General features: G+C 42.3%; 1 protein-coding gene across 2 annotated transcripts in view; it reads left to right on the forward strand.

Annotated features, from left to right (window-relative positions):
* LOC108113722 (homeobox protein homothorax) overlaps positions 1 to 22,227 on the forward strand; it is a 107,178-nt gene that overhangs the window by 84,135 nt on the left and 816 nt on the right. For both annotated transcript variants that reach the window (XM_041818729.1, XM_041818727.1), the window contains exons 10-12: positions 4,526 to 4,549; positions 12,998 to 13,146; positions 20,050 to 20,126. In XM_041818729.1, coding sequence (XP_041674663.1) covers positions 4,526 to 4,549; positions 12,998 to 13,146; positions 20,050 to 20,126 — 250 coding nt within the window. The remainder of the gene's footprint in view (positions 1 to 4,525; positions 4,550 to 12,997; positions 13,147 to 20,049; positions 20,127 to 22,227) is intronic.

The raw sequence follows: 22,227 nt of genomic DNA on the forward strand, positions 1-22,227 counted from the left end.
TCTGTCTGGTTAACTGATAGGCTGTCTTATCAACCAACTTCCAGCTATCATCACAAGACCAAACTGACGTCAACGTTTCCATTAGATTTTAATAATTTACAACATCTACTTTTTTACCCTTGCCTTGCCGCTTGATAAATTTTAGTTGGTTGGTTAAGTTTTCTTTTTTAATTTCTGCTGCCCCCCTCCCATCGATGAGGCATGCTTCTGCTGCTGGTAAAGCTGCAAAAGTTTGCCAGAGATCAGGCAGCTCAGATTGTGCCAGAGAGTTAACGTTAATGGCAAAATACTAACAATGGCTGCTGCCGAGAGTAGGTAATTTCTATAATGATATACGAACTGGCATCGCCCAACGGGCAAAGGCTCCTCCGCAATGGAGTCCCAGTTCAAGTTGCAATCGAACACAGAGAGAAAAAGAGAGAAAGCTAAGAAGTATCTAAAGATAGCAAGTTTTGGGAATGTTTCCTTGACGTTTCCATTAATATATCTTTCAGATTAAGTTAACTTTTTAAAACCACAAACTTCAAGTTATTTTCTTCCTTTCAAGACAACTTTTCTCCCAGTGATCTCCTTTTAGAGAGAGCGCCTGATCGGTGGCCATGGATCAGATCAGACGTCCCGCCTGCGGCCTCAAGTTGTATCTTGAGTTTCTCAGTCTCAGTCTCAGTCTCAGTTTTAGCCAGACTTTCAGACTTTTCAGCCTGGCCAATGCCAATGAAACGACCATCAAAATGGCATCGACTTGAGCCCCAGCTCTTTGAACGCCTTCGATTGTCTTCTCAATGGCCAAAGATCCCCAGAGGTGGCTCTTTAAGTTGGCTATTTCATAGATCCCCATAGACTGAGACCAAAATGCGTGCCAATTACATGCGGTTGGAGCTTTCTTCTAATAGCAAATGCTGTAATCAAAATTCCATAACATGCCCAAAAGCCAACCTGCTCGTTCTCTGGCTCTGGCAATTCGTTAAAGTCAATTTGCAAATCATTTTTCCATTGAAACTCAATCTACGACGAGCTACGTGAAAATACCGAAAGGCACACGGCTTCGGGGTCTTCATCCTCCACTCCAAAGCTGCCTTTTTTTTTCATCCTCTTGCCATCGTCTTGCCGCATCGATAATAATGATTTTCTTTGAAATGCATACTCGAGAGCTAAGCCAGCCAGCCAGCCAGTCAGCCAGGCTTAAAAGTGGGGCCCAGCCGAGCCTCTTCTGACAGACAACTTTGTGTGCTGCTCCAACTTTTGGCCCCTCCCCACACACCCCGTTACCGACCACAGAAAACCCTGAACCTCTGCCCCAAACCCCTTTTTCGATGGCTTCGAAACGTGGTGTAATAATACTAAATTGTTGCTGATTATCCTTTTGGCGGTTTGCCTTTGGACATGTTCTCCCAACCTCATCTCGGCTTTTCTCTCTCTTTTTTGCATACGCCTTTGCCTGCCTGAAAATGGCGTCACAGTCACTGCACATGCAACAAAAAGGGGCAACAAGAAATACAAAAAGAAAAAAGGCAAACTCCACTCGAGCCTCATATCAACTTTGGAGGCCCAAAGATTCTCGGGTCCGGAGGAGGGAGCCCTGCTCTGCATCTCTATTTTAGCTGCAGCCGATTTTGAAAGAAATCAAGCAAAAATCAAAGCCCAAGCCGCCGCCGCCGCCGCTGCTGCTCTTCAGGTTCTGTAGTATTATGGAGTATGGACTCGAACTTCCAACTCCAACTCCATCTCCAACTCTGAATCCGCTGAAGAGGAGGCCCCAGAAAGTGAACAGAAAGCCCACTTCAATAGTCACATAAATAGACTGTGAGTCGCGCTCGAGAGTCTCGCGCAGCTCGGCTCTGGCCAAATGGAAAATCGTGTGCCAGGGTAACTACACTGGAAAAAAACACAGTATTGGTTGATGCTTAAAGAAAACAAGGATTATGTAGGCTAGTTTATAGGGTAAAGGCTCTAAAAAGTTGTAAGAAGAAAGATTTTTGGGGATATTCCTGAAAGAAGTCATGACTTCTTAACCATTTCTGGGGCTTAATTCTATATGATTTGCTTATTTTTTGGGTTAACCCCATTATTCTTAATCCCAATCTTTCTTAGTGTATACAAACTTCTACTTCTATTTGTGGCTCTGCCATTTTTTGAGGTTTTTCTTCGTTTTGGGTGCTTCATTTTTATGCTTCACTTGGCCGCTTTGGCTTTGTCGGCACTTGAGCTGCTCTTTCAGCCAGCCAGTCCAGCTCTTGCTGCTCTTCCGAAAGTCGGCTAAAACTAGGAAAAAAAAACATTTCCTAGCGTTTTCCAACGTTCGCGGAAAGCTTTTTGTTCGGCCAGCATTTTGGTAATTACCGTTAAATGACCCAAGTCCGAGGCAAAGTCTCTCGCAACTGTCAGCTGTCAGGTTGCAAGGTAGAAAACAACAACAACAACAACAGCAATGAACAACCAACAACGAGACAAGTTGTGCCGCCAAGTTGTCGCAGTCCTTGACAATTGTCAACTGCTTAAAGAAGCCTCAAGGCTGATTCACTGTCTGCAAATTAATTGCGGCCAAAAAAGACGGCGCGAGAAGAGAGAAGAGCTCAAGAGGAAGCGAGCGAGCCAGCAAAGCGATCTTGGCCTGGCCCGAAAGGCAAACAAATTTTGCATACCAAATGTGCCATGCCAAAGTTTTGCCTTTTCGTTTTGTTATTTACCCCTCTCTCTCTCTCTCTCCCTGTGTCTCTGTCTCACTCTCCGCTGAACTCAGGAAAAAAAAAGCTGCACTTTGCATTTTAACCAGAACTTTGGGCTGCGAAATCAATTAACAAACAATAAACGTTTGTTGCCCAGGCCAGACACGTACTTTATTTAAGTATCTAGAATATTAAAATGGGATCAGACACGACAGGCAAGTCTGTATGTAGTGAGATGGAGAGGGGAGAGGGGGGGTTAACAAAAAAAAAAACAAGAAAAGTTGAGAACAAAATTGAAGCAATGCGTTGCTGACATTCATTGAAACGTTTTTGGAATTTCTGAACGTTTCCCAAGCAGCCTTTGCTTTCTTTCTGCAGCAGCGCTGATAAATTCCCGAGCCTTTTCATTTTCGAACTGCAATGTTAAGCACCCGGGCTTAAATCCAAAAAGCCAAGCCGAAAAGCTGCACAGAAAGAAAAAGGGTATGGGTAGAAAGTAAGGAAAAGTTAAGGAAAGTATTAGAAATCTAAGGAAAAGCTTTTCCCTAGGATATATCTCAAACTAAGCTTTTGGTTCTACAATTTCTAGATATATTTTAGCTTTAAAAACTTTATTTCTTTCGGTGTACCATCAACTGCAACGAGTGCCACCCAGCAATCGTCGACAGTCACCGCATTGCCATCAACTTAAGACGATTATTTATGAACTGCTTCGGGGGCATGGGGCTGGGTATCCTCCTATGGAACTCTTGGTAACTTGGTAACTTGGTCTGGTCTGATGGCCGTTCCAGGACACTGACATTCAGAGCGACAGAGAGAGAGAGAGAGAGAGAAGGAGTTGCTGATCAGAAAGAGATAGAGAAACAGAGATGGGGACAACAAACCCGACACCGACACTGTGTACAATGTACCAATGCGTGTTCGATGACTTAAATGACAAGAAGAACGCGTCCATTGCGGGATGCCAAGGCTGCAATTGAGCTGGCTGGATGGCTGGCCAACCTCAAAAGCCAAGTTCACAAAATACTCTTAGCCATGTCATTACAAACTGACTAAATGACACCCAATGATATGGCAAAGGTAGGAGGAAAAAATCAAAAAAAAGGTAGAAGGGAAATATCGAAAAGTCAAGGGGGGGAAAAAATCCACTAAAAGACAAAAGCTGGTTGTTTGCTTTATTAGCCATACTTTCTGGTTCACAGCTTATGAAAGATTATAGAAAAGAAGAGCTGTTCCCAATCCTTAACAAAACCCAGGCAGAAGATCTCTCACCGATCGGGTATTATGTTTTTAGATATCTTAAAACCGGCAAGCAGAGATTTGCATAATGCCTTTTGGCCAAAAATCATAAAAAACCTCCCAAAAAAAACCCAATTTGGCTAACAACAAAAATGATTTGCGTGCGAAAAAGCCAAACAAAGTTATGGCCAAGCTCTAGAAATACAAAAAAAAGAGGTAATAAAATCAAATTTTGGAACCGAAAAAAAAGTTGGCTTCATCTTTTGTTTTCTTTGCGAGGCTGCATTTGATTTGCTCCAAATATTTTCTCATAGTTTTGATTGATTGCCCAACGCCCCCCACCCCTAGCTTGACCCTTCAGCGTGTGAATATATATATATTTCATACTTTATAGCCAGTGAAATCCAACAACAGTTTGCGGTCAGAAGAAGTCTGCAGGAAATATTTCAATTTTTTCCTCAACATTTTTGTGTTTTGGTTTCTGGAAAGAAGATTTATTATGTTTAGGTTTTGAGAAATGTTTTAAGTTATTGTTTTGATTTCTTTTTTAACAACCAACTAATAAACTTAACAAATAATTAAACTAATTTTTGTATTCTTTTTTTTAACTCTACTTGCAGACAACTTCGGAACGAGTGCAAGCGGTAAGCTTTCTCCTTATAATTCTTATAATTTTGATTACCAAAATCAAGTGGGCCAAGCCTGTCGACCACGCCTCTGACTTTTCAGAGTTTTGGGTTGGCTGCAGCAGTCAATGAAAGAGAGAGAGAGAGAGAGAAGATGATGTCAGGGGGCTATCTCTGTCCTGCACTAAACTGAAAATTGTAGACTTTGAGCTGAAGAATGACAGGACCCATAATTATAAACGCGCATAACCCATCATCAGTTCAGTTTCAGCTACGGTCTGGGGCCCAGGTTTTGAGTTTTCTCTGATTTCTGTTTTCAGTTTACAGATCCCTTTGATTTCTGGCCTTTACTGGTGCTGCTGCAGAGAAGGAACAACTAAATGCCGGGGCACATATAAATTTTGTGATTAAGAGCCATCTTATCATTATTATAGAGTTGAGCGTACGCTCTGTGAAGGGGGCAGGGACTTGGACCTGGTTGGGGATGTGAAACAAAAAGGCAATATATATAAATATATATATATATCTTTGTATGAAGAAAAAAGAAATACCAAGCTGAATACTCACACACGATGAGATATTTCAAAATGTAGCCGTGCGTGAGTGCGGGTCGGATTTTTGTCGATTTTATTTTTTTTGTTTTCTTCGATGGGTATGCGTTGTGTGTGCGCCCCTCGCGCAGGCATTATAGGATTTAGTTTTTGGGATTTCGATTTCTCTCACAGTGAGTGGGGGGAGGAGGAGAGAGGAGCAAGCAGAAAGAGCGGGGTAGGGGCCGAAAGAAATGTGTAGAACATATTGTTGCTGTTTGGGTTTTGCGTTTCCGAAGATTTCCTGTGAAATACTTTAAGCCTCCAGAGCCGCGCCAAACTCTCCTCCAACAACGAGAAACTTCACTCCACTCTGATTCGGATTCGGATTCGGATTTTGATTCTGTTTCGGTTTTGGTTTTGGTTTTGGTTTTTGGTTCTTGTTTTTCTTTCTCTTCTCTCTCCTTCTTCTCAATGTGTGTTTTGGGTTAAACATACTTGAAATTCTTGTTTCAATTTCGGTTCTGGCGGATGGGGGCCCTCCCCCCTTTCCACGTTTCGTAATTTAATACGCTTTCAAAAATTAAGAAAAAATACATATCGATATAGGCCCCAAAGGTCACAGCTAACAAACAGAAACAGATTCAAATTCAAAATTAGTAGGGAGAACATAAATAACACCACACACACACGCACACTCTTGGGCCATACAAAGTGTGTGCTTGGTTTTTGTCTAGTTTTTTGGCGGTTTTAGAGTTGGAAATATTTCATTATTATTGGACAGTTGCCGAGCGGCTCGACGGAGATTCATTCCATCTGATCTCCCATCTCGCATTTAGATTCTTTTTTCTGTTTATTTTTAATTTATGCCGTCGGTTACTTAACTTGATTTGCATATTCCCCCAAGCCAAGATTCCAGTTTTTCTTTTCTCTCGTTTTTCAATCTAATAAACCATTTTGTGCGGCGGTAGTTCCCTCGCCCTCTCAAGTTTTTGCACTTTGCTCCCTGTTTTCTTTCTCTTTCTTTCCTTGCATTAAACCTCTCTTTCGCACACTCTTTCTGGGCCCAGACTTTTCCCCTCCAATATGGCCGACAAAGCTGCACAAAATGGGGTAACAACATACAGAGAGAGAAAAAACCAAGATTTTCACAGGTCAGCGGAGGAGGAGGGGAAGGGAAAACCCCAACAGGAAATAACAGCAAAAAAAAAGAGGAAATAAAAATATGCAGCCAAAGTCTCGTTGTCTTCGTTGTTTTCGTGACTGATGCGTTATAATTTTCAGGCTGTTTAAAAAGCATTTTCTGTGTGTGTTATTATTAAAAAGAAAAAACAAGAAAAAGTAGGAAAAAACAAGAAAAAGTAGGAAAAAACAAGGCAAAAGGCAGGGAAAAGGAAGCAGAATGTCTGGGACCGCCTTGAATTTGGCGCAACTGCAATTATGATGTCAGGAAAAAATCAGTTTTTTTATGCCCACTTCGTGTGCTAAACGAAATTACACGCTTATGAATGGCTTAATATCATGTAAATACGAAAAAAATAGAATAAAAAACCAAATCAAATTCCAGTCACTCACCTGTGGGGCCCCCCCATTTGCCATTTGCCTTTGAAATACAAAAAAAAATAAAACAAGAAAAGGTGTCAATGCGAGTGCATAAAGAGTAATGAATACCTGAAATGGGGACCAAAAACAAATTAAAAACGCTGCCATTAATCTTCCCGGCCAACTCCCTTGGTGGCAGATCAACAGACCAGAGCTCAGGCTCTGTTCCTGTCTGGCATTTCTTCTGAGTCTTATTTTGGGACTCAGTTCCAAGACAGCCCAGTCCCGGCAAGGTGAGATGCATTTCAACATGTCTCATAAATTCGAGCGCTAAAATCTTGTCTTGCCGCCATTTGCATACGAAAGCTTAACAAAAAAAAAAAGAAACAGCAAAACAGGCAAGAGAGAGAGAGAGAGAGGGGGTCCATAAATTTGGCAAATTTGACAATTATGCGCATTAATAATAAATAAAATTGACAATAATTGAATTTGAATAATTTGATTTTGCATATGTGGGGAGGAGAGTCGAGTCGAGTCACGGCTAATCTGCATATAAGGCGGTGCTCTGTCAGCTTTTTCCTTCATTTCTTTTTCTTTAGCCGCACTGCGCGCTTTTTCTCTTCGTAGGCGTGAAAACATGTGTTGGCTTTTGGTCTGGAATTTTAATAAACTTTTCTGCCAGCCATTGAGTTTTTTGTTTTTTTTTCGTTCGTTTTCTTTAAGCCTATTGAATGAACTCCACGCCATGCAGCGCATCGGCCTGAGAACCAAATATCCAAAGAGTCCAAGGCGAACCGCAAAAATCCGTACGAAAATAATGAGGCATGAACATGTTGCAGCATCGCCAGACTTCTTTTTTTCCCCCTTTGCAACATTATTATTATTATTTTTATTATTATTATAGTCCCCCAAACCCCCTCCCCACCCTCACTGCTGGTTTGTTTGCTGGCCAAAAACAATGCAACAAAAGCCGACAATGATGATGGTTGTTGCTTGTTGCTGGCCAGCTCAAAATATTGCAGCGGATCACACAAATCCTCCATAAAAAGCCTGCTTCTCTATAGCTCTATAGCTATATATATATATGTTTATTGGAGTGTGTGTTTGGTTGGCAAAGCCAAAAGCTAAAGCGGCTTTTGTGTTAATACTTCAAACTGTTTTTTGTATGCCTGCGCCTGAGAACAACAAACACAACGAAAAAAATCTGACAAAAAATGGCCACAAAAATTGGTATTGACTTTGGAGTCTGGCCTGCCATATGCCTGAGCTCTGGTCGATGTTCTTATTGACTTGTTGCCGTTTTATGGCGTTGCGCGATTGGGTGATCCATCATCATTTTGCGGGCTCCGATAATTTGCAGTTCTTTCCCCCTTTGGCAATGGCCTATGAAAATTGCAAGGGAAATGGGAAAGGGATTTCCTAATCTAGAACTTAAAAGTGATTATGAAAAAAGGAAGAAAAGACTTCTATTTTCCTAGTTAAAGAAAATATTTTAACTTCTTAACTATAGAGTCAGCTTTCCCTCTTTAAAGAGTCTCAAAAATTTTCCATTAATTTCCCAGTTTTTCCCCCCTCTACCACTAACCATAACTCATAGGCGATTGCCAAACCAAGCAAAGCCAAACTATGGCATGTTTAATTAAGCCATTTGCCATTGGCACTTAAGCCTTATTAATTTGCCGATCGTATGCATATCACTTAACTGGTCAATGTCTAAACCAAAATGAATTGGCCATGTTTATCACTGGGTTCGTTGGAGATTCAATAACGCGTTTCATAAACAATAAATGCCAGGCCATAAATCTCTGGCATCAAGTTGGCTAATAAGCGGGCGGCTAACACCTCGGAGGTCTCATTCACTCATCATTTTGGTTTGCCCAGAACTCGAGTGTTTACTGTACATAGCCGCTGCCACCCACTTGACAAGGCATAAACAAGATGAACGTGATGATGATGACGCCCTTTCCAGGGCTTTTGTCAGGCGCTTCTGTTTTTACTTCTTCTTTTTCTTCTTTTGAAGTACTTGGCTCAAGCACAGCTTCTTGGCCAACACTTGAGCCAGGGTTTTGGTAGAGTGTATATGTGTGTGTGTGTGTGTGTTTGCCAAGCTGCAGCTGATGACAAAAATGCCGCTTAAGGGCGTCTCTTTTTGGCCACCCAGGCGGCTGCTGAATGGCTGATTTCTTTCTGACATGTTTTGAATTCAATTAACCGGGCCTAGACCGCCGATGCTGTTTATTATCATTTCGGGCCAAACTCAATTAGTTAGCTAGGAGATGAAGGAGAAGAAGAGGGAGGAGGTTGGAGGTTGGAGAAGGCGGAGGAGTATAGGGGGTGGAGAAAAGAAAAACACAAAATACTCTACAAGCCGATGAGCTTAAGCAGACTTCCGCCATGTTAAACTCGTACCTCGTTCCCATTGGAAAATGATTGACAGACGATTGGCATGGATTTGTATAAACAAACTTGGAAAAAACTCTGCCAGAGCTCTGCTGGCTCTGCTGGCTCTACACCCATCGCCAACGCCAATTGGAAAATGGAAAGTTTTCTTCTGCGGTAGCATTTGGCGTTTCTCAGTTGGTGCGGTGGAAAAGTTTATTTAAAAACTAATTGAAAACTGCTACGATTTTCACCCACCCCCACCACCTACCCCAGTCAAGTAGTTTGGAAATATTTTGCCAGCCAGCCAGCCAGCCAGCCAGCCAGCTAGAGAGGGAAAATATCTATAGCCCTCACTGTCTTTCTCCATTCGCTTCTTGTCTGCTAGGAGAAAAAGCAATTTTGTTTGTTTTTCCTGCTGCAACTTGACGGGTGGAAAAGTGCATTTTGTTATTGAATTTTATGCAGGCTATACAAGAAATGCCATTCCTGTGCTGGTCTTTATTCAAATAGAATTTTAGAATTTTGTACAAACCCAAAAAGAAAAAAGGAAACTTTTCTATGGAAATATTCTAGCTTAAAGGAGCCTGTTTAATCCTTACTTTCTTTTAGTTTTTTAACACCAAAACTAGTCACAGAAAAGTGGAATTTATTGGAGTCTGCTGGTCTCTGCTAAAATCTTAATCAATCGGGCCAAGTTTCCGCAAGTCGCATCTCGTAGCATTTGGGTTTTTGTCAGCTTTACTCTATAATTGCATTCTGTGGGGTGGCAAGACGGAAGGAAAAGGAAAAGGAAAAGCCAGCAGGAAACTAAAAATGTTTTGTATGCCCGTATAAAGGAAAAATCGCAAAATTTACTGCAAATTGGAATTTTGCGCAATTGTAGAAGGCAGGAAAAAAAGAGAAAAAACGAGAGCGTACCAAAAACAAACATGAAAATGTGGCCAGCAAGGCAGACCAACTGTAGTTTCCTTCTTTTTTTTTGGCAACTTTTTTTTTTTGCCATAATAACAACACACACATCGTCTATATATATATATATATACATATATATATATATATATCTGTCTGCTTTTGCGTCTTTGGCTCCTGCATCCTTCGTCCTTTAAGCCAATAATAAATAAAAATGCTTGCAGAAGCTGGAGTTCAGCGTGTGTGTGTGTAAGTTTGTGTTTGTGTTTGTTAGCCACCCACGAAAATTGCCCTGCCATCAAATTTATTTCCCTCCTCTTTAGCCTTTCCCTCTCTTCCTAGCAAAAGCAAACTTATTGGGTATTGAGCGGGCACCATAAAGTCCACAAAGTTATAGTGAAAATTAATTAAGTTTTGCGCTGCGCTTAACAATTCAATTAAAAGCAAAAATGCAAGCGCCTTTATCGCTCTACAGCGAAAAGCACTTTGGGAAAAAGCTACGAAAACGCACCGCGTCCTAATCGGTTTTCCCCCTCCCTCCCTACTCACCCCCCCATCCATACCTCTTGAGAACACGAGTGCCCTTTCAAGTGGCACAAGTGCTTTTGCACATCGTTATTATAACAATAATAAGCGAGCCAGAAGATGCGGCTCTGGCCAAAGATTAATTGTGTTTCAGTCTCTCAGAAAAAGTAAAGAGAAAAAAAGGGAAAAAGGGGGGAAAAAGGGGGTAAAAAGAGAGGGAAAAAGAGGGGGTAGGGGTAAAAAACCAAGTAAAGAAAATGGAAATGGGAGCACATACACCAAACACCGCAAACCGAACTTGCAGTCGGCGTAAAGTGCAATCCACTTGAAGGAATTTACATATCACCAACAGATACCCAGGCCAGAGCCAGGGCCACAGCCAGGGCCAGGCCAGATCCCCGCCAGACGACGACGACGACGACCCATCTGCATCTCCAACTCCTGACCATCCCATGTTGCAGGCAAATGCATTAATCAATTTCATGTTTTCTTAAGCGCGCGCCCGTCGCGATTTGAGTGCCCCACCAACTCTTTGAGAGGTGTGCGGGGTTTTGGTGATGCACCCCCTTTACCCACCGCCCCCTCCCTACAACCAAATGAGTGGAATAATCAATTTCGAGGATCATAAACAACTTTTAATGAAGTTGTTAAGTGCCAGCAGCTAGCTTTCTGCTCGGCTCTTGGCAACTAAAGTGCAGCTCACAGTGCTCGATAAGCTTTGTGTAATGGACGTCGCCTTCTTCTTGGCCTCTCCCCACTCATTTGGCCAGATTCCGTTGGAATCTCTTACTATATATATATATATGTATATATATATAAACACACTCTTACTATATAGACCAGGCTGAAACGCATTTCCATTTCCATAATTGCTAAATTATGCAAACAATGGACGTGGGCGAAAGGCGCTAGAAAGGTTCCAACAAGTGATTGTTTTTTTTTTGGGAAACTTCTTTTGTTTACGTTTTTCGGCTTTTCCTTTGTTTTTTTTTTGGTTTTTTCTTCTTCTTCTTTCTGGTAAATTAATTTTATAACTTTTCCGGCTTGTGGGGCTCCACTGATTTGGTTAGTGACTCTGTTTTTGTAGCTAACAATTTTCTGCTTTTCTTGATTGGAAGGGCCTTGGTTTTCCTTAGGTTTTTCCCTATTGAATATTAAGTTATAAAATTATAATAATTTGTAAATATAAACTAAACAAAATGTAAAGTTCTTCATTTCCCAGATTTCCCCTATCTCCAAAGAGGGTATAGCTAGGTCTGCCTTTTCTCACTCAAAGAGAAGGCCAGTTTTCTGTTTGGTTTTTTTATGTTTTTTATTTGGTCTGCTGCCATCGGGTTTTGTTTTATGGCCTATTTGGAAACGAAAGCCCTCTACCTCTGCACTTTTCTGACCACTCGACAAGCGAACGTCTCCATCGGCGACTAAATTAATCAAAACGAACTTCCGGTTTACGCAAAATGGCGTGAAGTCTGCCACCCCATTGAAATGTTTGAGTGTTTTGGATTTAAGGTGTGGCTATGTGTGTGTTTGGGTGTTTGTGAAAATTAATGAATGAGTTAACTGAAAAATTAATGAAAAGCAGCCAAAGTGAAGGTGGAGCGAAAGCAAATGCCAAAGGTGTTGTGCAAAAGATAAAGCATGGAAAATTTATGAAGGAATTAAGCGAAGGCTACCAAGTTAGACATTTGCCTGCCTTTGCTTGTTGGCCAATATTTGTTTTGGTTTATTGCCCCGCCCCCCCTCTCTCTATCTTCCTTCACTCTCCTCCACTCTACCAAAAAATCATCATCATTGAGGAAGGAGCGTGAAATTATGCAATCCATGGATGGTTTTTCTTGAGGTTAGAGGGGTCCGTCGGTTGGTCTGGTTTATTTTGTTTGCATGTGCGCAGCGTTTGGGGGCTTCCTGTTTGCTGGCATTTGAGTTACTTAAGTGTAACTAAAACTTTAAGTAAACACACAAATAACATACTTAATATTAAACAAAAATATACATAAGACTAGGGGTAGAGAGAGAGAGATCCAGTCATCTAGATGATGATGATGATGATGATGATTATAATGATGAAAAGGAAAGCATACACACAGGAAATGCCTGGCCAAAAGATTTTTGGGGCCAACAAGGCAAACACAAAAGATAAAAGCCATTTCTGGGGGGAGTTTAAATTAACCAAAAATTATGCAGGAACATTACCAAAGCAGCCAGAGCCACAGCCTCTGACAAATATTAATTTTGTTTATAAACAAGTACTTGCCATAGAGCCTAAAGAGAGAGAGAACCCAGTCTACTGACCTGCAGTCACAAACAATGTCATCCATATGATTATCGTCGTTACGACCGGAGCTGAGTAATTTTATGCCCACTTCACAAACAGCCATAAACCAGAACAGCAAACACAGAAGTCTTGTCTTCGAGCAGTAGTAGTAGTGGCAGTCTTTGGGGGCTAGCAGCTACATAGGATAGTGTATGATAATATTGACATAGGCCTAGGAAGAAGTAGAAATAAACCCCCTTACCCCCTACCCCCCTTTTACCACACACTCTTCTAACCTAACCATCTCTTTTTATAATTTTCCAGGTGATGCCAGCAATGCCAGCATAGGAAGTGGTGAGGGCACCGGCGAGGAGGACGACGATGCGAGCGGCAAAAAGAACCAAAAGAAACGTGGCATTTTCCCAAAAGTAGCAACCAACATTTTGAGAGCGTGGCTGTTTCAGCATTTAACGGTGAGTAGCAGCATTACCTTACCGTTTTCCACCTCAGATTTCTGGCCAATAGCTTAACGGCACGTCAGAGATGTTATCGCGATCTCAATGGAAATCTCTCTGACTGGCTGTGGGCCTGGCCCCACCCACTAGAAACTAAACCAAACCCCCAAAAGTCTGATAAGAATATGGTTAAGCCACACCAAGGGGAAAGTATTTGAAGTTTAAACTGCATAAAAACTAAAAATATTAAACTTAAATTCTTAAAATTTCAAATTTTTTCAATATTTAAAAAACAATTTAGGAAATTTAAGCAAAAAGACAACTTTAACTTCCCCCCATCTTTCTCTCAGTGCAGCTATTGTTTTATTTTCGTTTGTTTTTTCCAAACGTGTGGCAGGTTGATAAGATTACCGCCTGGGCTCCAATGAATGGCCTGCGTCAATGGGCGGCGGCGGCGGAGGCACAGTGGGTGGTTAGGGAAAGGCTAGCAAGTAAAGGCAAAAAGAGGGGGAAAGCCTGCACGATGATGTAAACGATAGCACAGCCAGGGTAGGCGCCATTTGGAACCTTGATTATATGGCCATTAGGGTGGGAAATGCAAACAAGATTGTCCGTGTGTGTGTGCTGTACTTGATCAGAACTGAAGAGCTTTCCCCCGCCTTTCTAACCCCTTAAATCAGCTTGGCCAAGTCCAATCGCAGACCACTCACTCGGCCTAAGCAACCATTTAGCCATTTACCCTTTTTTCTCTCTTTTTTTTTGGGATCATCTTGTAGAGCTTCTTTGACCGGTCATCGAGTCCAATTAGATTTCCATTTTTGGGGCCATCAAAGAGCTTGGCTAAACGGCCTCGAAATGCGGCACTAAAAACAAATTGCCAATGGCAATGGCAATAACTATTCAAAGCACAGAAACTGCAGTTCAAAGTTCCTTTTTCTCGGTTCTTTCGGAGATGCCAAACGGAAGTCCAGAGTCCAAGCCAACGGATGTGTAATACAAATAAACAGATTTGTTATGCGCCACTTTATGTTAAGCAAGCAAGAAAAAGGGGGAGAAAAGGGGGTGAAAAAGGGGGAAAGGTGGCCAAGGGTTGAATATGCGGTCGAGCCAAGAAAGAGCCAAACAAAACTATAAGATTTTATGCTGGACGCGGGTCAAGGAAGTACCAACTACGTTTTTTGCCCATTAGTTTTTGGGGGGGGATTTTTTGTAAGTCTGCTACTGCCACTGCTGCTGCGTATGTAAAATGATAGAAATCTTAATGGAATTTGGTAAGCGACTGGCAGAGTGTGTGTGTGGCCAATGTTAACGACCAAAAGCTGACCAAAACGATAAGCCAGCGAATCGGAAATTAAAGTTGAGGCTGCGTTTCTGGCCCAAAATGTAGCCCCCGAAAATGAAAACGTTTTAAAATGCCAGCCAGCCAGCTAGTCAGCCACCCCCTAAGGCGTAAAGTAAAGTAAACGGAAGAAGCATTAGCCCAACCACCCCCATTTCCCCCCCAAACCCTCAATGACATTGATGAATTGCCGTTTAAATCAGCGCATCACTCATGTTTGCCCAGCGGCAGCGGCAGCGTCTCGACTTTCAACCAGAGCCTGCACATCCTTGACTGACTCGGGCCCGTCCCTGCTTAATGCCATTAACAGTTTTTCAACGCATTAGGGAAATTGTTTTTCTTTTACGCCAACGACATGCGTTTGAAACTTTAATTTCGTATTCAAAGGCGTTCGATTTGGCATAATGCAATGATTGCCAATTTGATTTATTGGACTTTTCGAATAATTAAGTTTAAAGGGAGGAGAGAGGCTTTGAAAGGTCTGGGAATTAGCTTAATATGAAAGAAGCTGGAACAAGAAGTCTGTGAAAGAAAGGTTTTTGACACTTAAAACTAAAATCTAAAATCATAAATAGTTAATATTTCCCACTAATAACTTATCTAGTAAACCAAAAACTGTCCCATTTTTGCCAACTACAAACTCCCTTACCGAGATGTCCCGCGAAAAGCCATCGAAATCCGTATAAGACAGACCCCAAATAAGACCGCAATGATGGTGCTAATGAAGTGCATTGCATTCTGGATATATACAAAAAAAACAAAACAGAGGGGGCGGGGTGCTTGGGGCCGGGTTAACTGACTGGCCAACCAAAAAACAAAAGGCAGACGCAGACGTTGGCAGCAACAACAGCAACATTGAGGGCATTGCATGGCTGCCTTGTTGTTGCTTATGGGCTGATTGCCGTTGTTGCAAAAATGTATTTGTAGTTGCTGTTGCAGTTGTTGTTGTTGTTGTTGCTTGGTTGCCATAATTATGGCAGGCGCGCGAATATTTTGTTTACATTTGGCGCGCATTGCAGACAGCCAACAACAACAGCAATACCAAGGCAACAGCAACAGCAACAACAACACCAGGCGAAAAAAAAAAACTCTCATTTCGCGTGCTCCGCCTACTCGAGCAGTTAGCCACATGTGTATGCAGTTTGCCCATATGCCCCAGGTCCGTTCCCATTCTCGATTTTCCCCTTCTGCCCCCCACCGCACCGAATAAAAACCGAAACCCTCCCTCGCCGGCAATTTTCTTCCGGCTGTCTGTATGTTCTGCTGTTCTGCTTTTGGGCCTACGTTCTGACGTTGCCGTTGCCGTTGCCGTTGCAACTTGCAACCCCGAAAAAAAAAACAAGAAAAAAATTTGCACAGAGCGCGAAATGTTAAGCCATGGCAAAATGGCCAAAGGAAGCCATACAGGGAGGAGGGGGCGAGGAGGAGGAGGTCGAAAGGGGTTTTTCACAAAACGACGATGGGTTGCTTTCGAGAAGCAGGGGAATTAGGTGCCGTAGCGGTGAAAGAGTTGCATTGTTGTCAGCGAGTCATGTTGCAACGGCGCTTAGTGTGTGGCATGGCTGAAGGTGTCGGCTGAAAACGAAGCTCTAATGCGCTGCGGAAAGTTAAGAGAAGTTATTAGGCATTAAACTATAGAAAACTATCTATAAGAATTCTAAATTCCTTTCAAGTTTTCTTATTAATTCCCCCCTTTAAGGATTTTCTAATTAAATCTTAAACAAAATCTCTCGTTTATTCCCTTTAAAACAAACTAAAATCTCTTTTCTATTTATTTTCTAATCCCTTTCATGACCTCTTAATCATAGAGCATCTTCATAACTATATAACCCTCTACTCCCCCACTCATCTTGCATATTATTATGATTTTTTTTCCTTGCCCCACAAAGTTAGGGGAAAGGGGCAACATTGCGATTACAGCTGGGCCTTCTAGCTAACCTTATCATTGGGGGCTTTCCGCAAAAGGCGGGGAAAAAGCGAGGGAAAAACACTCATTTGGCTTTGTTTAGACTGGAAAAAATCTTCATAATGGCCAACAGTCGCCTTTTCTTCGCTGTGGCAATGCAATTTTCACCGCGGCAATTTGCAGCCAACGTTGTTGTTGGTGTTGTTGTTGCTGTTGCAGCGGCAGCAGAAGTTGTTGCTATTGCCGTTGGCTTGTTTCACAAATGGCGTCGCATTTGGCGTTGTTAATGGCGTCGGCATCGCTTGGTTGCTCGTTGTTGTTGTTGTTGCTGTTGTTGGTGCTTCATGTGTGCCATGGATAGGCGGACATGGGCGGGTATCATGAAAGGGGGCTGGTGGCGGTGAGTGCAGACTTCTTGGGCTTGTTGTGCCATGTGTCACGGCGTTGCAGTCATGTTGACATCATTGGGCCCAGGTCCAATGAAAAGGGGGCCTCTCTTTGGTTGCCTTGGGCAACCCCCCACTTGTCAGCAGGGGGAGCCCTCCCCCTTCCCTGCACACTCTTCTCCCTACCCCTAAGACTCATCTGTGTGCGATGATTGTTTTAAATTCATTTGCCAAGTTTAAATAAACACACAACAAAGTGAAAATATGTTGGTAAAAAATACAAAAAAAGAGAAGCTAAAGTGGAGCGAGTTAAGTTGCCACAGCAGACAGAAGGCAGAAATCAGAAGGAAAGAGACGGCCAGCTCTGGGACAGACAAAGACAGAGCACAGGCTGGGTTGGGGCGACAACTTAAAGGCGTGACAGTAATTAATTATTTTGTCGTATGGTAAATTAATAAACCAAATGGACTTTGTTTCTACTTGACATGTTATGCACTCTCTTTCTCTATCTCTGTGTGAGTGCGAAATGCATAATTGCTTTCATTAGTCTAATTGGTGCAACAAAATGCAGCTGAAAGAAAAACGCTTAAGCAGACAGAGGCAGAAGAGTGTTGTGGAGAGATAGTACTAAGCTCTTGGGAGTACAAACACAAACACACACACATAGCTGAAGAGTAGGCGTTGAAAGAAAAGCTTTTGCAAATGAATTATATCCACTTCTGATCCCCCAAGTCAACGAACTTGACCTGCCAGTTACTATATATATATATATATATCAAGGATTATATGCAGTTAGGGCAAGTCAGTCGTATTTATAGTTGCTAAAGAAATCTTTGTCTTTGTGGGTTTGTTACTGCTCTTGCAAGATTTTAGATGAGAAGAAAAAGCTTATAAGGGAGTTTCCTATGATCTCTTTTTCTTACTCAAAACTAATGTTAATTTCCAACTACCAAGTTGCTTAAGGCTGTTTACCTTGAAACTAGCAGGTATAAACATTCCTTTTGCTGGTAATAAAATTCGAAATATATTTTAGACTCTCTCTCTCTTAATTATTCGTAACTTTGGCCAGACACCATTCCTTTTGCTCATTGACAACCACAAAGTTGTTCCTGCTATTGCCAGATGTCTCGGCTTGTGTTGGCCACAACATCAAATCAATAACCAGGCTCCACCTGCATCTAAAAACCGACCCACAACACCCACACCTACCATACATTTCCTTTTGAGAAAGCCATCTCTTGGCAAATAGATGTGCGCCACAAAGTATGCTATAAATTCCGTTTTAATTTACCTGCATGTAATTTATGCCTTCTGACTTCTTGAACATTTTGTTATGGACAACGAGTGAGAGAGAGAGAGAGAGAGAGGGGGGGAGGAGAGAAGACGAGGTGCAGTCATCTTGGAATGGGTTAACATTGCCATTGGCATGTCCATTGTATTTACATGGCTTCTACGTTTATTTGTCAATACGCAAATTTCATATAGTATTTGGTATCTGCTGTTTGTTCTTATTGTTGTTGTTCTTCTTCTTGTTTGTTGTTGTTAGTCCAAAGTGCGGGCGTGTCAGGCTAGAAAGTCCTGGCCTCGACAGGACAGCAAACAACTATTGCTGCCGGGCAGGCAATGTCCTATTTGGACATTGGGACAGGCAGAGCAAGACAACACGTAAAATTTATTAAACACAAACAATAAGGAAAATGCATTTAAGGAGCCGCAACTACTAGTCCTTCTCCTACTATTTCTCTGCAGGATAACAACAACGGCAACTAAATTGCATTACAGGACATGCCGAGACATTCACACACACACACACACACACAGCTATACAAATACAGACAAAGACAAGGATGTGCAGCGTTGCACATTTCGATTGCAATGGCCCCGCCTTATAGGTTTTAACCCCACGGGTCGGGTCTGTGTGTGCTCTCTCCTCTCGCTCTGACTGTGTGTTTGGTTGACAGTTCATATATTTTTCGGTTGGCCATCGTAAATTGCCAAAACAATTTCTTAGCCACAGGAGCCAAGGACAAAATTGCATTTACTTTGGCTTATATGGTATGGGGGCTATAAGGGATCTACTCGAATCACAATTATCGACTGGTGACGAGTGGCTGAAAAAAGAAAAATAAGCAGAAGGAACCGCCCACAGCTGCCGGAAACGATTGTGGCGCAGTGCCAGTCCGAGGGTTAAAACACAAAGGACTCCTTCTTCGTCGTCCTCGTCGGGGCACGCGCACAAGTTTATTCCCGATTTTTGTCGAGGGCGAAACAAAGCCAAAATCATTTGACGGAAACTTCCGCTGAACGGAGATCCTTAGAAATACATTTTTTGACAGCCGCCAGGTGACTGGTTGAACCCATTCAATGCTTACACAGAGAAAAGTGGGTTGAAATCGAAATTGAAATCTTAAAAGTTTCTTCACTTTTTCCATACTTTTTAAGCTTTTTATATACCAAAAAGGCATAATTTTCTCTCATTTTGACTCCTTTAAAAGTATTCCAAACTTTTCTCTCAGTGTAACACCTCTACCAGCATTAATAAAGTGAATTTGTGCTGCGATCGAAATCATTGAATCAACAAAAAGTGCACAACAACTAGGCAAATAAAACAAATTGTAATAAGCGCCAGGCCAGACCAGGCCAGGCCAAGTGATTAGAATAGCCGCTAGCCGCTGCTGCTGCTGGGCATTTGGTAGGCTGTACTCCCTTAAAGGGGTGTGGCACTTTCACTTTACTAGCACTATTTACCCACTGACGCCACTGTGTCGGCGGTTCGACTGCAAGATTTATGGGAAGTGGACTATTCGTTGGCTTTTTGTTTGCCCATTTGGCGCTAGACACGCGTTCCAATTGCATTGCCCTCCTCTGCCACCCCTTAACCCCTAACCCCCTCTAGATCCCTTAACCCATTGAGGTAGCGGGCCAATTGAGGACACTTTGAGTGGCACTGCTGATAAGAACCGAGGCATTGGCACTGCAACCCAGGCACACTGATAAACATAAAACAAAAAAACACCCGAAAATTCCCGCTTTTCAAGTGCAGCCATCGAGGCGGGCTGACAGGTTCCCATTCGGTTTTATTGCCGCCATGATTGATCGATTGTTTGGCCAGTTCGGCAGATAGATTGTAAATTTTGGGCACTGCAACAGCTTACCCACCTCCTGTTCGTTATGCTAAGGTGTTAAGTTGGGGGTTATAATACTTTTATTACATCAAAAAACTCATAAATTTACTTTAAAAACCTTAAAAATTATAAACTTAAACGTGTTTCTTTCTCGTCTCCTTCCAGCATCCCTACCCATCCGAGGACCAGAAGAAACAATTGGCCCAGGACACCGGCCTAACGATACTGCAAGTGAATAATTGGTAAGTATCCGCTTGAGATCCGATCGGATCGTCTCAGATATCATTGCAAAAAAGACAACATAATATGGTAAAGGATGCTGTGGCTTGTCCATTACTCACACGCTTTACACACCAACCTGGCCATAAGATTAAACCCGAAACCAAAAACCAGAGCAGAGGCTAAAATAAAACTACATAGCTGGCTAAAACCAAATTTATAAGGCAGCCCACGCCAAGGAAATAGAACCTGCCACACAGGCCGACAGGCAAAAAGAGGTGCAAAATGGAATGTGGCAAACAAAATTATGGGCCATGAATGGAAAGAAGGCGGTGGGAGGGGGGGGGGAATAAAACTGGAAATCCTATAGAGCTCACAAAGTGCATTAGAGAGAAGAGGGCTACAGAGGAAACGTCTCTGGGAGACGGCAACTTCATCAAATTTTGCACATTATGCGACAGCCTGGTAGAACTTGACACTCGGCAAAGTTGAAAATTGCAAAATGCAGAAAACTACAAGATGCGAAAAAGTGGAAAAAAAGAGATGGAAAAGCTACATAGAAAGAGAGAGAGATAGATAGATAGAGATAGAGAGAGCCAAGTTAAAAGCGCTGCTGAATCTTTTATGCAGTTCACTATAGAAGGGGCGGGAGGGGTTGTGGGGGGCAAGAGTTTGGAATGCTTTTAAGCTGCGACAGGCCACAATAAAATCCGGCGAGAAATGTGTGAGAGCCCGGCCGCCTGGCAGGCACTCAGCTCAATTAAATTGAATTTCGCGCTCACCGAAGCACACAGCAAATTAACAAATAGTAGCCAAAGGACCCCAGGACCCTGCCCTTCCGATTCGCTTAGGCACGCAACACTGCGTAGCAAGCAAGGTCCTGATGGGTAAGAGGCAGAAAGGAGGAAAAAAAAAAAGAAAACAGAAGATAGAAAGAAAGAAAAACCTTGGCAGAAAATAGCAAAATAAAATGTTGACACTTTTGGTTATTTATGGGCAGGCGGGCAACACCTTTTCGCTGAGCCAAGTTGGTCCAAGCAGGCAGGACACTAATCCTGGGGGAATAGACTAACCACCCACCCCGCCTCGGCAAATGTGTATTTATTTTGCGCAATTTGAGCTGGGAAAAAGAACTCAGCATAAGAAGCCATTCAAATGACCAGGAGAGATCCTGAAGAGTCCATTAACACCCAATAAGATGGCCAGACAGCAAAAGTAACTTTCGTAATCGAAAAAGTTTCGCTTTTTTTTCTGCTGCTGCTGCTGCTGCTGCCTCAAGTTTTAAATATTAACGCTTAGTTACAGCTGCAGAAGGAAAAGTTATAATTATGGCCTAAGTACATAAATAACTCGGCAAATGTTTGCTTTACTTCTGTGAGTTATCCTAAAGATATATATATATATATATATATGTTTCCCCTCTCTTAACTCCAATCATTCCAATCAAGTGCGAGGCCAGCGGGCAAATCGATTTGCAGCTTACAACAACACTCGTGGAATCTTTGGCTGCATCTTGGAAATGGGAAAAAATAACGAAAAAAAATAAGAACAAATATCTATATGGCAGAACGGAACTCAATTCCATTTTGTCGTTTTGATAAACGATTTCAGGGCGTTGCAACAATTTCCGCCCCAAAATGAGCAAAAATCAGGGGCAGATCGGCGAAACGAACTGCAAATTGAAAAGTCAAAGGGAAGGGAAGGGGCGAGCGTTCCCTTCTTCAATCCGTTTGAGGAGGAGTTGCCAAGTGCATTAACCTTGGCTAACTTGCTTTTTGGCTAATGCGAGTAGCTGTATCTAAGCACTGAGAGAAAAGCTTACAACTTTAAACTTAAATCTTCCTTAAAGAAACCTTAACTTCAGAGACTTCTTTCAAGATTTTCCCCTAACTTTTCTCAGTGCAGCTGTAAGTGATTCCTCAGTTGTTTTCCCTGTTTGGGTTTCCTTTTTTTCTTGCTGTTTTTTTTGTTCTGCTCTTACTGAGGCCGTGTCAAAGCTTGCGGGTAACATCGTCTTGGCCAAGTGACTGTCACTCGGCCGCGGCGGCTTTTTGCTTTAATCATTTGGCTCTTTTTGCGCTTTTTGTGTCGCCACTGATCCTTCGGATCAACGGGGCTATATGG

Source organism: Drosophila eugracilis, unplaced genomic scaffold (genome assembly GCF_018153835.1).
Source record: "Drosophila eugracilis isolate 14026-0451.02 unplaced genomic scaffold, ASM1815383v1 contig_367, whole genome shotgun sequence".
Classification (NCBI taxonomy): domain Eukaryota; kingdom Metazoa; phylum Arthropoda; class Insecta; order Diptera; family Drosophilidae; genus Drosophila; species Drosophila eugracilis.